Source organism: Lissotriton helveticus, chromosome 5_1, assembly GCF_964261635.1.
Source record: "Lissotriton helveticus chromosome 5_1, aLisHel1.1, whole genome shotgun sequence".
Lineage (NCBI taxonomy): Eukaryota > Metazoa > Chordata > Amphibia > Caudata > Salamandridae > Lissotriton > Lissotriton helveticus.
The window spans coordinates 1,885,046,836-1,885,065,169 of record NC_136065.1 but is presented as its reverse complement, the minus strand read 5'-3'; the positions used below and the strand labels follow the sequence as shown (position 1 = coordinate 1,885,065,169).

At 44.5% G+C, this 18,334-nt stretch overlaps 1 protein-coding gene across 1 annotated transcript in view; it reads left to right on the top strand.

The window, feature by feature from the left end:
* The first annotated feature begins 1,701 nt into the window (after positions 1–1,701).
* Positions 1,702–18,334, top strand: part of CNTNAP1 (contactin associated protein 1) — a 199,190-nt gene continuing 182,557 nt past the window's right edge. Inside the window, exons 1-3 of the mRNA XM_078640668.1 lie at positions 1,702–1,717; positions 2,216–2,317; positions 17,309–17,505. Of these exons, the coding sequence (XP_078496794.1) occupies positions 1,702–1,717; positions 2,216–2,317; positions 17,309–17,505 (315 nt within the window). The remainder of the gene's footprint in view (positions 1,718–2,215; positions 2,318–17,308; positions 17,506–18,334) is intronic.

Genomic DNA, 18,334 nt, shown 5'->3' with positions numbered 1-18,334 from the left:
ACAACAATGGTCCCAAAGGAATTACTTATAAATACTTGTCAATATTTAATATTGGGGGAAAGACTGCCAGTCGGTGCTAAATTGGAATGAGCCTACAAACAAGTCATACATATGTATCCTACCGTGATGTGCAAAGGTCAACTTCATAACAGAGGGGCAACCCATGATATGCAATAAAAAACATCTATTGTGCATCATAATTAGGATGATTTTGTCACATTAGCATTTGTGAAGTCTACAGTGCAGAGATGAGTCCTTGTGTGATCACACACACACACACAGAAGAGCAAGGATCAGAGTATTTCCATCTTTAAATCAAGCTTGGCAAAGTCATTAGGTTTTGGCAGTTAAACCTTTTGACCTTGCCAATGCTTCTTGTTTAAGATAACAGCAGATGTATAAAATGGTAAACAACATTTACCACAAAACATTATCCCCGCAGGGAATCACAACGCGGTTGTTAAAACGTTGTGATTCCGCATACCATTACTCCGCAAGTCGGAACAACGACTTGTGGAGGGGGGGAGGTGTTGGATTTAAAGTCCAACACCTTCCCTACTGTCTGCACAGACTGGAGTTGGAATAGTAAATTATACTATTCCAACATCCAGCGCCACCCCTGGCTGGTATGCGGAATCACAATGCAGTCGTTGTAACGACCGCATTGTGAAAAACAATATTGTGGGTGAAAAACAATATTCTGCTGCTAGGGCAATAGGCAAAAAAATACTTTTTTTTTAAAAAAAGAAGTGGAGGAGGTATGGGGATAGGGTGACAAACGGGCAGGTGTGAGGGAGCAATGAAGGAGCAAGGGATGGGAAAGGGGAAGTATAATAAAAAAATAATCAGGAAGGGTGGAGGAGGCAATGGATGAGCTGAGGGAGGAGAATTACAGAGAGTGAGCAACGTGAGAGGGTAAGCAGCACACTAGGGAGCGAGAAAACGAGTGTATTCCCATGTAAGCAATATCATCAGTGGAAAGATACAAGTCAACCAATAAGAACACTGTGAGACTGAAACGCTCCATGCGGAACAAGCACACAAATAGGGAGGAATGCCATCAGATCAAGAGGAGACAACTGAGACCGGCTTCAAAACCATCCAATTATAAGCATGGGAGTGACCCAAAAATAATTTTATGTATAAAGCTGTTTGTAACCGAGACCTTAAAAAACATCCAGGAGATCATTCATAGTTTAGAAGAGTTCAAAGTGGAACATTCCACATCATATCAGTTAGGATTATACTGGTCAAGTTGTATGTGTCACGCATAAATTCATTGGCTGCGATAAGCCTTAAAGATTGACCTATGCAATTATTATGATTGTTTTTCTTACTAGCTAATTGGATAAATGTTATCACCACATGTGAAACTAATCAAATGTGTCTGAAAGAACAATACAAGTAGATTTATAGATTGTGTATCCTACTGGCACCATTTGTAACTAAATACAAATTCTTTCTAGTAGACCACTACCAACCAAGCTAAGCTGACCAGCTCTTCCCAATAAATACCTCTTAAATAAAAACACAAAGAAGTAGGTGGAATGTTTGGCTTGTTATAGTGACACTATTGTTTCGGCTACACTTATCAAAATATTTTATGATACCTTCTGTAAGTAGGATTGCCCTCTATAGGCATGAAGGGTGCTTTAAACTTTACAGAATTCACTTGAATATATTTAACATTAACAATGTTCTATGCCTATTGCCAAACGTAATTATCCCTAGTAACCTTTTATCATTTATTTGTTTCCATATTTATAAAAAAGTATATCTATTTGTGAACCCTGTAAAGGAGCAAATATTCTATGCAAGCTGCTAAATAATATAATTTAGCTAATAATTGCATGGCCTACTCTCTTGTGATTTTATTCATAAGGAAAAAGTAAAACACGCAGACGTAACTTTTGTACCTGCATGACTCTCAAACACCTGATCGGCACTGTTATCGAGAGCTGTTTTTGAGAAAAATGTTTTTCAAAAGGTTCTTGCTTTACTGTCACAAGACCAAAGGGACTTGTGGGCACTACAGTAAATAATCACTGGGACTAAAAATATGCTATTTAAAATGGTCCTTCAAATACCTTATTGCAGATATCCAATAAAGCTGCTGAGAATGTAGTCTGATGTCATAACAGATTAGTCTAATGTAGTTTCTGCTATTGACATTAAATTATTGTCTTTTCCTAATGGGCATGTTTTCTTTTTTCAGGAAGATGTGATTATGACCTGGTGTCTCCTCTCTACTTTACATCCTTTGACTCTTCATCACGCTACTCCATTTTGTACACATCTAACTTTGCCAGGCTGCACAGTAAGAATTGTTTCTTTTTTGATTGGGGTAATGGCACAAGCATGGGTATTTATGGCTGTGGTAGTGAGGTTTGTTGATTGTTTGTATAGTGCCGATGGAGAATGTACAGTCCCGTTTCAAATCAACAAGGGATTAAGGCAAGGTTGCGTGTTGCCAAACACATGCCAAGACCTCCCCCAAATAGGAGGACCACCCATACCCGCATTACTGTACGCGGATGACGCCGTTCTGATGTCTCGCACTCAAGTGGGTCCACAAAGAATATTAAATAGTTTTGTGGCTTCATGCACGATCTCGGGTTGAGGGTAAATATGTCAAAAACCTTTGTTATGAGATGCGGCTCTGGTAGCCACAAATGTAGAGATGTGTACATTGATAAACAGAAAATAAATGTTATAAACAGATTTAGTTATCTGGGCATTTTATTCTACCATAATGCTACATGGACTCATGCAGTGCAAGCCAGAAAACTTGCTTTCATGAAAACCACCACCGCCATAGTTAATGTTTCGAAAAAACTGGGCAGGAGGCCTCTACATGAGTTGCTACAGATATAAAGGGCCAAGTGCGTTTCAACAGCCATGTATGGCATAGAGTTCTGGGGATATTCTGATCTTCAATCTCAGCAAGGTGTCAAAAATGTGTTTTAAAGATCTATTTTGGCAGTCCCGGGGGTACCTCCTCATATGTCTGTCACTCTGAATTGCGGGTCCCATACATCACAGATCTTATAAAATTGGAACCAATCCTGTTATGGCACATAATATGGACATCTGTAGGAACCAACCTTAACAGGGGCATTTTAAATAATATTTTTAAATTTGAAGGTGTTTTAGTAATTGCATGGCTAAAGTATGTGCAGGACTTTATGTATGATTTGGGCCACCCAGAGTTTTATACTGAGCCGAGCACGATGAGTAGTTGGACAAGAAAAGTGTTAAAAGCAAAAGGCTTGACCCTACTTGAATCACTTAGATTAACAGAAGAAATATTGAAACCTACAGTATTGTATAACCAAACGAGCTTAATCACTCATAGCTTTCAACCTTATCTTACACTTGTCTGCGGTACTTATGATAAACTACTACTGACAAGATTCATGCTTGGGAACTACACAGAATAACAAGTTTCCCAAACATGAATGATTGGTCGAGAGTTATGCAAATGTGCCCATGTGAGGATTGTTTGGAGCAAACAACACTCCCCGTGGTCTTATTCTGTAAATTTTATAATGTACAAGGGAAAAAATAGATTTTACCCCTTTTTAAAAAGATCGGTTTTAGACAATGTCGTCCCACCTTTTTAGCATTACAGTTTTTAGAATATTAATGTTATTAAAAAGTGTAGTAAAATGTATGAAATCAATTTTAATGTGACAGTTTAAGTGTCCAACAATTTAATCACGTAAAGGGGGTGCAAATAAGTGTCCTTAATTGTCAGAATAGTGTGTGATTCAACGCAATGATGTCTATTTAATTAATGTTTAATTGCTGTGTTAATGTGTGTAATGCATATGTGATTTATGTGCTTTTATGATTCTCTAAACTGAAATCGAATAAAGCTTTGTTTGATTTGATTTGATTGTTTAGTGTTCAATATCACGTTTTTATACAGACCGTGTCTCTTTTTTGATATCAGGGTATAGTTTTGCATCAGAGAACGTAACTTGAGAAACTCAAATTATGTTAGACAATTGCTAGTCATTGTAGGTGCCTTCTTTAATCATCTGGTTGCCATTTCATTATTAGAGCCATTATAAAAAACATAACAATCCAGAAAAATAAGAATGTTAACAAAAAGGAATTCTGCTTGGCCATTGTTTCAAGAAATGATGTTGTTCATTACCCGTTACAGATCATATAACTTACCGTTGCTAAGTCATAAAAGTCTTCTAGGATAGGCTGACAGGGCTCTTTGAGAGCCTGTTAGTGCAGTGCTGCTTGTTTACTTGTACTGAAAGCAAAACACAGAGCTGCAGGAAGGAGAAGGGAAACAGAAAAGTGGAGGGGACTGATTAAGGATGACATGCAAGGTACCTTGTTTTAACTGTGGGGCAGGGAAAAGAAGTAACGCTATGTATGGCTCCCCCATCACACCTCTCGTATTGGGTACCAGCTACAAGCAGGGGTAGATGATTTTGGAGGTCATACATAACATAAGATTATAGATAAGTAAAAAGTGAATTACGTGGATGCTTTTCAAGTCAGAGTTCTGAGTTGTATAATAGACAACTCGAGCTTCGATCTCGTTGTCTATTTGATGTCACTCAGAATCACTGGGTGAAAAACATCCCTGTGATTCACTTGACAACATCAGTCTTTCCATTTGATCAAAAGCCTTGCATAGAGAACATGCCCATGGGTGAGCACAGAGTTTAAATTGGCAAGAAAATCTCAAAATCATGGAAAGCCATACATTTAGAAATGTTCAGTTTTCAAAAGAAACAGAAATAAAAAGTACAAGTTTTGAATATACGTGTGTGCGTGTGTGCATGTGTATATGTATATGCTTCTTGGAATGCGGATGCAGGTGTGCTGCCAGAACGTCGGGGTGCCTCCTCTTAAAGCACTTCCACCAACATGCTATATAATGATGTAGATTGTCTCCACATCAGAACACGAAAGGGCCACTCCAATTGAACTTTTTCAGATAACAAAATGTATTCAAGGCATAAGGTAAATCAATTTGTTTCGGAAGCTTGTCGCTACCTTGCAGCCGTGGCCGGTAGTGGGAGTACCTGCCGGGCGGTGACGTGGGGAGGGGGAGGGACAGGGCGGGGGTAGTGATGTATGGATTATGGAGCTTTACAGGTAAGTAAACATAATAAATAAAACGAATTTTGTTGCGTGCACTGCATGGCATTTGGTGATGCAGTGCACGCAACGAAATTCGTTTTATTTATTTATTTGTTGACTTACCAGTAAAGCTCCATAATCCATACATTACTACCCAAAACTCTGCCCCTCCCCCTCCCCACGTCACCGCCCGGCAGGTACTCCCACTACCGGCCGCAGCTGCTACCTTGGTCACGATTATACATGCCAACCTACACAAACCCAGGGCTAATTCTTAAGGCAGATTATTATTATTATTATTATTTTTTGCATTTGTAATGCGCACAGATACCCACAAAGGGTTTCCCGGCGCCAGGACTAAAAGCCAATCAACACAGAAAGCAAAACGGCCAGAGACCACAATTATTTATTAAAAAGCCAGGTTTTAACGCTTTTCTTAAAGCTGGCAAAATTTTCCTCCTTTCGTAGAGCTGGGGGAAGGGAGTTCCAGAGGACAGGTCCCAGATAGGAAATGATCATATGTCCCAGATCATATGTCCCAGATCATAGGTCCCAGATCATATGTCTCATCTATTATTCTATAGCTAATTTGTCTTAAGGCCGCCCTCATTACCAGGCCCTGCTATTGAGTCATACTGTCAAGGGTTCCCATATCTTCCCATCCTTATCCCTGGCCCATAGGCCTTTACTCTTGTATAGTGTAGTTTCTTCCGTACAGATGCTTAGTAGGCGGTGAAGCCAGAGCTGATATGTGGGGGTCTGTGTCTTTCCATGCAGTAGTAATCAGTAGTTGAGCCATATCTACTGTCATAAATATAAAATCTCTCTGGGTTACAACTAGATTAACCCATGCAGTCATATCCTAGTAACATCAGAGATGGGCTAATAGTAATTACCTTATTAATTGCTTGCTGCCAAAAGTTCTATATGCTGTATTTCAGAGATGCAAGTTTACCGCATATATATATAAAACATATGTATGCTATCAGGAGGACCTATTTAGTTGTCATTCTCCCTTTTCCCCCAGTCATAAAGCATCACAGATGTATAGTACAGATTAAAGAAGGTTTTGTAGTGCTGGGCCTTCAAATTAGTTGATAGGAAGATCTTCAACCCCAGTAACAATTGACATTTCCAGCTCAGCATCCCCATTCCCCAGCTTTGCTGACCATTTTGCCTCAATTTTTTCCAAATCAACGGAGAGGGTCTCTGTTAGGGCTTGATAAATGTACCTGATCCTGCTATCTCCTCATCTTACTATTTCCAGAACTGGTATTTTTACCAGATTAAGGTACCCAATAGGAAGACGCGTAAGACATTCCCTGATCTGTATGTATTCAAATCGTGTTCTGCTGTTGACCCCATATCTTTGTACTAACCCTGCAAATGAGATAGTCTCTGTATTATTTTAAAGAATTTCTATCCTATCAATTCCAGCCTGTTCCCAATTTGTGCCCATTACATCATACAGTGCAGCTGGGAGAAGCGAGGAGTGCCATATAGATGTATACCTATTATATCTTGAGTTCTTCATCAATCTGCTGACCTTTCTCCAGATCTTCCAGGTTGCTTTTATGCTTTTAAAGCGTGTCTTTTTATAATAACTAGGCTTTGGTTTTCTATGAAAAAGCCTATTTGCCTCTTCTTCAATAGATATATGATATATAGGGGGAAATCTAGATCAGCAAAACTCAAATTATCTGGTAGAAGCAGGCTGCCAATCTTTGTAATGCAGCTGCCCAGTAGTAAAACAGAAATTTCGGGACAGCCCAACCCCCTTTTTTTGGTATCTCCAAATAAAATTTGAAAACATAGCATTCATTTTGTTTATTTTTCATTTCAAATAATCTTTATTTCGATCACAGATCATAAAAGATGCATAGTATTTGTACACAATAAAAGTGATTAAACATAGTGTGATCCGATAGTTAAGAAAATATTAAAAAGAAGAACATAGGGTGCAGTAAAAGCAATAGGAAATTCAGGGGTACTGTTATACAAGTCTTTTCAACACTCGACTCCGAGTGAACCACATGGAGGTTAAAAATTTTGAAAGGGCAAAAACCACAATGGGAGAGAGATCTGTCTTTAAGATTCTGTAGGCAGGTTGAAAAGATCTAAAGCCCAAGTTCTTAAGTAACGGGACTAGCCAGTATTTCCTGCTCCTCTCGTAGCCCTTGCAGAAGAAGACGGCATGTGCATCATCTTCTTTCGGATGAGCACACACTGGGCAGAGTTCTGCGGTGGAGCGGGATTGCCATGATCCTGTGAATGATGCTAGAGGGAGGCATCCATACCTCCACTGTAAAAATAATTTTCTTGTTAATGTGGGGGAGATTGAATCTAGAGCACTTTCGAGATGATAAGAGTCTTTCGCTTTGAGGAACAGGTGTGTCAAGGATCCTTCTCTCGTGGCATCAATGGCTTTTGTGAGCATCAATTCATAATATGCTCTCACGAGTACCTTCTTTGGAGTCTTTATTCAAAAGTTTAAGGGATCCGTCCATAGTTCCGAGAAACCCATCTCCTCTAGCATTGCCTTGACATAAATCATCCACGGAATTCTTTTAGCGTTCCTTAGCTCTAGAAATTCCTGTAATTCCTCTCTGTAGCTTATAAGGTCTGGGCTACACCACAAGCGCCTCCAAAAAGTTAGCGGTTTGAGTCCCAGCTCCTCTGTTATTGATCGAATTCCCAGGTCTAGTCTGAGGGGAAGTAGGGGGGTACTCTGAGGTAGAGCGACAACCTGTCTCAAGAATTTGTTTTCGATTACCTGTAATTTTGGGAGTTTGGAATGCCCCCACAATTCACCCCCATATGTGACACCCGCCCGGGCTTGGGTTTTGTAAATATGAATAATTGGGGTTAGTGGGCGATAAGAAGATTTATTCGCCAGACGCATCGTGCCACCCGCCAACTGAGCCAGTTTGATGGTCACTTTGGTCTGGTGGGTCGTCCAAGTTAGATATTCGTTTAGAGTAATCCCCAGGTATTCAATATTATGCATGCGTTCTAATTGGACAGTGCCTAGCCTGGGTGGGGCTCGATTATGGGGGTTAGGATTCAAGATCATAAATTTAGTTTTTTGTGGGTTGATCACCAATCCACGTTCGGAGCAAAACTCTAGAAAGCCATCTAAAATGCGTTGGATTCCCATGGGGGATTTGGACAGCAGCAGGGTGTCATCTGCAAACATGATTGCAGGCACCCTGCTGCCTGTCAACTTTGGGGCATCGGTATTGGCAATCCTGTTTAGGTGGGCAACAACCCCGTTCACAAAGAGGCAAAACAGGGTCGGTGCAAGCACGCAGCCCTGTCTCACCCCTCTGCGAACGGGGAACCTTTCGGTTAACTTGCCACCTTTGCCACACCTTACGCGGGCGTAGTTGTTGCAGTGAAGTCTCATCAGGATTGCCAAAATATCCCCAGGGACGTTTAGCTCTTCCATGACTCTCCACAGCCTCGCTCTAGGCACCAGATCGAAGGCGGCGCGTAAGTCTACAAAGATGGTATATAGAGTGCCGCCCTCGATTACAGCTGTTCTCCAGTAGAGTAGGTTTAACCTGAAGATTTGGTCTATGGTCGAGACACCCTGCCTAAATCCTGCCTGGTAGGGGGACAGGATGTCCATCGCTTCTATCCAGGCCTGTAATCGATTCAAGATCAGTCTACCAAAGAGTTTCTGGGATATGTCGATGAGACTAATAGGTCGATAGTTGGAGGGAAGCAGAGGGGATCCCTTTTTATAAATTGGAACCACCTCAGCTCCCCTCCAAGTATCGGGCACCTCCATTCCCCCCAAGATGGCATTGAATATCAATGTAAGGTAAGGTGCCCATATCCCAGGTTCCTGTTTGAACAGGTCCCCTGGCACCCCGTCTAGTCCCGGGGCTTTCCCTGCGGCTAAGCCTTTTATGGCATCCCTCACTTCTTTTTCGTTAAAGGGAACCCCAGTGGCGCTGGATGTACATGTGGTTCCATCAGTGTATTGATCCCCCCCTCCCTCCGCATACAATGCCTCAAAATGACGATGCCATACCAAAGGGGATATATTGAGCTCTATTGCGGAGGATAAGTCCTCCGTGCCATTCGCGACTATGCGCCAACATTTGCGGGAATCTCTTGTTGATAGTGCTTTAGCGAGATTTTCCCAATAGTCATGGTCCCATTCAGCCCGGGCGTTCTCCAGGAGAGTTTTATACGCTTTTCTCCTGGCACGGATTTCTTCTCTGTTAAGGCGTTCTTTTATGGCATGTAGCAGGTGGGTTTTTGCTTCCCTACAAGTGGCGTTGTACCAAGACGTCTTGGGCGTGGGGCCTTTCCTTTTCCCTGAGGATAAAAACAAATCCTCTTCTAAGGTGTTAATCATATTGGCATGTATTTGTGCAAGCTTATCTCTGCTAGCATTGTCTTGGACCTCATTCCCTACCTGAAAGGCATTCTCCAAGAATGGGATGATCCTTTCATATAGCCGGGGTATCCTGTCTAGACTGTTGGCCAAATTCTCCCACTTGACTTTCCTCCGATTGTTTTCAAGTAGGAGGCCCTCCTTGTCTTTACCTGATCCGTGGGGTGTAACCTCACCTCCGGGCAGGGAAAGAGTCAATTCCAAGGCGTTATGGTCACTGTCCATTCTTTCAGTGACTTTGAAATCGACTATTGCTGGCCACATAAATAGTTTGATCATTATGTAGTCCAGTCTAGATTCACTGCCAGTTTTATTGTAGGTATGAAGGCTGGGTATATCTGATTTACAACGGCCATTGCACGCCCTTAGACCTAGATTGAGGGTAAGGGCAGTTATCTGCAAGGCCAGGGGGGTCCAAGCCCTCGGAGGTGGTGCCGCCGTCTCTGGGATGAGCCAACATGAGTCTTCCTCATGGGAGGGACCATCACTTAGTCCAGGGAGGGGTTCGTAGTGAGAGTTAAAATCACCTCCTACCAGGCAGGCGAGTTCACATGGGATGTCTTCTAAAAGCCCTGCTAACTCATCTATAGTACCAGATTCTTTGTGCATTGGTACCGGCCTTGAATAAATATTAATAACTAGCAGCTTCGTGGAGTCAGGCCACTCAAGTAGAACAGCCAATAGGTCGTCCGAGGCGGTTTCTAGGTAAGAGGCCTGACAGCCTAAGTCCGTAGCTACCCATATCGTGAGTCCCCCTGACGGCCTGCCCCTTCCCCCCCATTTAGCAGCTTTGAAGAAAGAGGCAAAGCCCGGGAAAGATATTTCCTCACGCGCCCAAGTCTCTTGGAAAAGAAGTATGTTTTTAGAGCTAATATAAGAGCCCCACTCTGTACAATCTATTTTACTAGCGAGGCCTGCCACATTCCAGGAGGTCACTATTATTTGTGATAATACAGTAGTGGCTTGGCCAGGAATGGCGGGGTTATTGGGGGTAAGCTCAATGGGCGCCGGTTGGATTGTAGGGGAGTAATTCATGCCCGTAGGCTTATTGACAGGGGGTGTAATTAGATTCGTCGTACCACGGACTTGGCTAAGTTCGACTATGCTGGGTGACTCGGGGAGTGTTCTACTCCCATTCATGGGAGCTGCCAGTAGAGCACTCCGCTCTTCAGCCTCCTGTCAGTCTACTGTTTCTAGGCTACTGTATCTGTTGTGCGTAGAGAGATAGGCAGGATAGTGTGTTCTGTATGGCCCAGGGATTCCTCTCTTGTGGCCGCCATCCCCCCCCCTCCTTCTCGGGACGGTTTCCCAACCGGCCTCGTTCCCGTATGAAGAAAACTGTTCTAGTGGTCTTCCCCTGTATTGCTGATGATCTAATCTCTCCCTATAACAATTTTCCCTACCCTCCAACAGCTCTTGGTGGTACCCCCATCTATAGTCCTCTATGTTATAGAGATTGGAAGGGTAGAAAAATGAGAGAGGGAGTGGTTGAACGACACTACCAGAGTCCTCATCGGGAGCCCAAGTACAAATGTACGCGGCCGTGTTCGGGTCTCTAAAAGTGACCAGAATACAGTCTCCCCCGATGGATTTCTCAGTATAGCCCACCCACGATACCCTCCTAGCCATGGAAATGTCGCTAGTTATTCCTCTCGGAAGTGGTCTATTTTCCGAGAGCCAATTTATGACTTTGTTCTTCAATGAAGTGATGGATTCAAATGTGGGATGATTTAATTCCGGTACCCCCGCCAGAACTAGAGTGTAAGGTGCTACCTCAGGAGGGAGATTTATAGGCTTTGATCTGCGGTTGGTGTTTGATTTCTCTCTAGTCGGTGGTGGAATTCCTTTGATGTTAGTCGGGGGCAAGGCCTTATCTTTTGCTGGCGGAATTATTTTTGGAGTGGCAGTCACTGTTTGTGGTGTTGAGATAGAGGCCTTGTTGGCCTCTAATGATTGCAAAGTATTGTTAGGTATAGATTGTGTGGGTTTGGGGTTTGTGGGAGGGAGCTTGTTGTTTGTTACTATAGGGGGTCCATTGCCCTTAGTGGGTTTAGGTCCCAGACCCTCTTTCACTATTTTTGACCCATTGTTGTCACTTTTCCTAGAGTCGGCCAGTTGCACAGTTGCCTTTTCGATGGTGACTAATCTCGCTTCGATTTTGATCAGTCTAGCCTCAAGGGGACTTAACAAGGACCTAAGGAGAGTGCCTATATCCTCCAGTGTAATGTCGTCAGAGGTAGTATCTAGTTGCACATTGTTAGTGGACTGTGGTAGTGTAGTTTGGTTGACAGTGCTAGGAGAGGTTGGCATTGCTGATCTTTCTGGCATAGGCGCAGAGGTGGCCCCCTTCCCCCCTTTACCTCTAGATTTTTTGGGTGTGGGTGATTTGATCTTATCATCATCTATGTTTAGTGTACCCTGCTTCCTTTTTTTTGGTATGGCCCCTTCTCTTGTCCCCCTATTGCTATCTTTGTTAGGTTCTATGGCATTAGCTGCGACAATGATCTCTATTGGGGTCGGTTGAGTGGTTTGGATGTTGGGTAAGGCCATAAGGCTCATATCCTCAAGGTCGCTCGGAGCCTCCATGGTGAACTCTGGGTTATTAGTTGTGGGACTTGGTAGTGGACAGGTTATCTGGTCAATGCTATTGCTAGTAGGTACACAAGGTCTATCTTCGGGGGTTCTAGCTTGGGCCATCGGGCCCATTGAGGATCTCCTTACCCAGTCGATTTCTTGGGATAGTCTTCGCTCGAGGACCTCGATTTCTTCAATCAGGAGAGAACCTGCTTTGGCAAAGTAGGTGTCGATAGGGCCTTTGACAGCTCCGGCCGCAGCTAGAGAAGATGTTTTACTCCTGGTTTCCCTTGTACTCATTTTAGTATTATTTCAGTGGCCTCGGTGAGGCGGCGAAGAGACGGGGTCCGGACCGGACTCTTACGTACTCGAACGGCCTCAAACGGCCCGCTCTTTGCCCGTTCTTCGCCCCGGCCTGCGTCCCGCGTGCGTCCCGCGTTGCGGGAGTATCCAAGTCAGTAAAATACGAGGAGGCTGGGGGCGTGGCCGCCGGGGGAAGAGGCACCAGCTGTGTAGAGCTGAAGCTGCTGGTCCTCGCAGTCCCCCGGTAGGCTCAACGCGCTGGTGGCACAAACAAACACTCACCCGACCTGTCCTCTGCTGGGAGCGCGTGTGCTCTCTGCCGACTGCAGAGCCGCTCACACCAGCGAGGAACCGGCCCAGGGAGCAACTGAGCGGCACCCGCGCAGCGGGTGTCGCGAAAGGTGAAGGGCGAGGAGAAAGGCAGTCAGGCTGGGACAGCAGTCTCTGGTATTCCGTGTGGCAATGAAATCCGGTAAGAAGCACCCAACACAGCCGGTAGATGCAGCGTTTAAGTTTGCTGGAGGCTGGGGGCGTGGCCGCCGGGGGAAGAGGCACCAGCTGTGTAGAGCTGAGGCTGCTGGTCCTCGCAGTCCCCCGGTAGGCTCAACGCGCTGGTGGCACAAACAAACACTCACCCGACCTGTCCTCTGCTGGGAGCGCGTGTGCTCTCTGCCGACTGCAGAGCCGCTCACACCAGCGAGGAACCGGCCCAGGGAGCAACTGAGCGGCACCCGCGCAGCGGGTGTCGCGAAAGGTGAAGGGCGAGGAGAAAGGCAGTCAGGCTGGGACAGCAGTCTCTGGTATTCCGTGTGGCAATGAAATCCGGTAAGAAGCACCCAACACAGCCGGTAGATGCAGCGTTTAAGTTTGCTGGAGGCTGGGGGCGTGGCCGCCGGGGGAAGAGGCACCAGCTGTGTAGAGCTGAGGCTGCTGGTCCTCGCAGTCCCCCGGTAGGCTCAACGCGCTGGTGGCACAAACAAACACTCACCCGACCTGTCCTCTGCTGGGAGCGCGTGTGCTCTCTGCCGACTGCAGAGCCGCTCACACCAGCGAGGAACCGGCCCAGGGAGCAACTGAGCGGCACCCGCGCAGCGGGTGTCGCGAAAGGTGAAGGGCGAGGAGAAAGGCAGTCAGGCTGGGACAGCAGTCTCTGGTATTCCGTGTGGCAATGAAATCCGGTAAGAAGCACCATTTTGTTTATAGTTATATCTGCAAGTTCGAGGGGATTAAGCAAAATAAATATAGCAATTTAGGGAAATTTCCATTGTTAATACATTAGCCCTCCCTATTATTGTTAGCTGCAGTTTATCTAAGCGCCTCACTTCCATGCTTAATTTATCAAGTACTGAGTTGATATTAATTGCGCATATCGCATCCATACTACCATACTAGAGGTTATGTTAATCCCCAAAATACGTGGCAGATTCAGCTTTACGATGGTCTTGGGTGTTACATTGTCATGAACAGATTATTTGTGTCTTCCTTTTATTCAGGAGATACCCAGATTTACTACCGAATTCCTCTGCCATACTTTTGACCTCTCTGATTGCCTTCTGTGGTGATTACTACAATATCATCCGAATATGCCAGGACCTTGGTATCATACCCTTTGGCTGTTACAGGTTTTATTGCAGGGTGTTATAAGATCTGATTAATAAAAGGGTCTATGTACAGAATGTACATTGCAATGAGAATTGGGGAGCATGGGCATCCCTGTCTCGCCCCTCTAGCCACATCTATTCTCCCCAATGTACTGCCCATCTCTTGTAGTTGCGGATATGGTTTGTAATACATGGCCCGGATAGCAGTTTCAAGTCGTAAACCCAACCCCCTCTACGATAAAACTTCCCCCATCCCTGGTCAAAAGCCACAGAATCCCGGTTTTCGCTGTCTAGGAGGATCACAGCCATATCATTCCCTTCTGTGTCTGCTTCATCCAGTAATGAGATGAACCACCTGATGAGGTCTGCTTTCCCCTGCCCGGTACAAAACCATGTTGTCCTGGTGAAACCAGTGCAGCTATGGTCCTTTGTAGCCAATTAGCTATGACCTTTGAATAAACTTTGGCATTAGAGTCCATCAAAGAAATAGTGGGGTATGAGGCCGGTAGTAACGGTGGCTTTCCCTTTTTAGCAAATATCACTACATCTGTTCCCTGCCATGATAAGGGTGGCGTCCCACTATTCTGCACATTTATAAAAAGGTCATGCATTATTGGGGCTAGCTCATGTTGAAGTTGCTTATAGAGCTCTAGAGAGATTTTATCTAGACTGGCCGCCTTCCCAGAAGGGAAGGAGCCGAGAGCGTCGAGAATCTCTTCCGGTGAAAACTCTTCTTCCAACTCCAGATATGTTGTTCCATCAATTCTTTTAAGTGCCAGCCATCTACCATCTTGGGTGGTTGAATTAGATCCAGGAGGGTCAGCTTGATATAGGTTCTTGTAAAATTTCTCAAAGACGCCTATGATCTCCGCAGGCTAGACTCATATTACCCATCACTGATCTTAATTTTAGCTATGTTGTTTCAAGCAACTTTCTGCCTTGTACGCAAGTCCAGCAACCTTCCTGCTGACTCTCCATACTCATACATCTCTCCCTTATGTGCCTGAAAAGGTTTGGGCCACTTTCTCCTGAAAATAGCTATTGATCTCTGCCTTTATTATAGCTAGTTCAACAGTATGCTCCCTTACTGTCTCCTCCTGCCTCTCCTTGCTGATCAAATTCAAATGATCTTTCTCTAAGTGTGCCAATCTTTCTATCAATGAGTTCACCTCATCCTTCTGATGTTTCCGGCGCTGACCCCCATGCTAATTACCTCTCCTCTCAACCGCAGCTTTAAGGGCATCCCACACTACCCTGCGTGAGGCGCTGTATCAATTCATATCTAAGAATTCAATTGTCCAGTGTTTAATAAGAGCAATAAACACTTCACTAGCTAATAGCTTCCTATCAAATGACAAGCTGATCTGCTTCATAGCAATCCCCTGCCCGGTTACCTCCAGAAGTAACGGGTCGTGATTCGAAAAGGGTTTGGGGAGTTTCTTAATCTCTATCTCACTGAGCATTTTAGTTGAAACCATAAAGTATGCAAGCAAATGTTTTTTTTGTGGGGGTGAGAAAAATAGGTGTACCGAGGATCATTAGAGTTCTTCTCCACCCAAACGTCAGCTAACCCGTGTCTGTCCTTGAAGGCAGTCAGCGCCCTATATACTTGGGGCTTCTTCCCACTATATTTTGTAGTTCCAACATTAGTGACTCCAAGATGTATATTAAGGTTGCCACGTATTATCAAGGGATCTGGCCAGGAGGCTAGCTCCTTTGCAGATCCTCGACCACCTGACACCATCCAGGTCAATCTTCTTGCCGGACATTGTTTTAGCAGCTCTGGATTTTAAACATAATATTTGGCACTGCCTGTTTCTTTTAACTCTGCTTGCGCGACCGCACCTGAAATTTTTGTGTTGTTATTACCACTCTGCCACCTGTTAGCACCACTGTTCTGTTGTAGGGGCTCTTAACTTCTCTCTTACCTTGCCTCCACTTGCCCTCGGTCCCCGTTCCTCTGCGGCTTGTGCAATTGTTGCAGAGGGACTTTTGGGCATTTCAGGCTCCTCACTTCCGGTTTTACCGGCATGTGCAAGTCAGTTGGTGGTCTAGCTGTGACGCTCTCCCCTCAGCTATTTAAACACAGCTAGGGGCATGGACACATGCAGCGGCGCACTAAAGACAAGCCCGTCTGCGCCCGTCCGCGCCCGTCCGCGCCCGACCGCCGCCAGCCGCCAGGACCCCTGTTGTTTTTACCTTAGGGTAAAAGACGAATATCTTTTTATCTTATTCATGTCTATTATACATTATTCAAGCACAGAGTTTATATCTTTAAATAAGTCCCCCCACACTGTAGAATCCATGTATATACCATGTAATAAGGAGTCTCCTCTCCCCACAGTGAAGATCTCACCCGTAGTCTCTCTCCCCTGCTCCATAAGAGAAAGGGCTCCAGTTATCGGTTCTAAACAACTGAAGGCTATCTACCTGAATGCCCGGTCTATCCCCAAACACGCTCTGGACATATGGACTCTTCTAGACCAGAAGAAAACAGATGTCTGTTTCATAACTGAAACGTGGCTTCACGATCAGGCATCTCCTGATATAGCTATTGCCTTTCCATCACCATATAAGCTTACCAGGTTGTATAGAGCAACCAGGAGAGTAGGGGGAATAGCAATTGCCACAACCGGCAAATTAGAAGTTACTACTGTAGACTCCTTGAACTCAGATAAAGCAGAAATCCTAATTTTTAAGCGCACGATGCAGTTGTCCAAAATATGGACAGGAAACTTAGTCTATAGACCCCCAGGACACAAAGCCAACTTTGTAAACTGGTTAGTAGAATTCATTGCGCCCCATGTCCTGGGTGCAAACAACTTCATTCTTATTGGAGATTTTAACTATCATGATGACCTATCACTAGACCCAGACACTGACTAACTGATAACACCATTGCAGACATTAGGGCTGGAGCAATTGGTAGTTGGTCCCACCCATCAGGCCGGTCACACTCTGGAACTCTTGTTTACAAACTCTACTAAGTTTGTAGTTGGACAACCCCTACAGCTTCTTTGGTCGGACCATTACTTAATAAATTTTAGTTTCTTTATGGGTGATGCTATAGTCAGCCGTGATAAAAATAGTGCCGTCATCTGACCCTGCCGAAAAGGAACACTGTTGTGATGGTAGAGCAGAAATCAAGCACTCTTGTCAGGAGGCTTAGCCCAGATTTCAAAATGTGTCCTAATTATCGTATGGGTTTGAATGTAGAGTATGGTTATTGCGAGAGGCTGGGGAAGGGCATGAGTTCAAAAAAATCAATGGGCAGTGAAGTTAGTGCCAAATATCTTTCATCTTTATTAAGGTCTCAGCGGCTGGTCTCCGGCACCAGGTGATAAACAACCCTGGCTACAGATTGACCTGAAGCAGCGATGCAAGATCCGAGCCATTGCAACGCAGGGTACATACAACACTTATTACGACTGGGTCACCAAGTACATTCTTCTGTATGGGGACCGGATATCCGGCTGGAAGCCATACTTTCAGCAAGGAAGCAATTGGGTACGTTTCTCATTCTTGTCAATTTATTTTGCAGTGTGTATGTGCATGCATGGGTAATCTGACATGTGGCCTAATAATAGCTGTGTGCAAAGCTTTTTTTCTCTCCCCTATTGTAAAGGTCTGTTACATAAACTAAGACTCTGACTTATCTCTACAAAGTTTGATTTCCCACCCATTGATGCCTGAACTTAGTTCAGTGCACCAACGCTTCAATTTGAGAGGATATGTATTGTAGTCCTACACAACCCCACTCAATACATAGTTGATGTGGTGTCTGTGCTTTCCCTAAAAAGGGCAGTGGTAATTAAAACCCAATTTTGTGCATTACAGTATCACACACAAATACTGCACCATGAGTAAGCGAGTAAGAGAATTGTATGTGCTCTCTCCTTTAAACATGGTGATATATGCGTACACCCAATTGGCATATTTAATTTAAGACCCTAATAAAGTGATACTAAATGTACTCAGGGGCTGTGAATTAAATAGAAAGACTCCGTCTCAGCACACTCACAAAGGTTTTCACACCAGTCTATTATACTCCAGACAAGCTGAGGCGAGAGCAGGGAGGCAGGAAATTCCAGACACCTCTATAGGGGGAGGACTCTTGAAGCTTCTCCTATTTTAAAGAAGGTGCTTAGCATAAATATTGGACCCTCAGGCTCAACTCTTCAGTACATTTCTGGACCTGTGAAAGACTCATAAGATGGTCTGCTGCCCTGCTGCCTGAGTGAGAAGGACTGGACCGGAATCTTGAATCCAGGACCACCACCAGAATGACTCCAAGGGCTAGTTGGCCGGCATCCTGATCACAGCTTCCATGACAGAA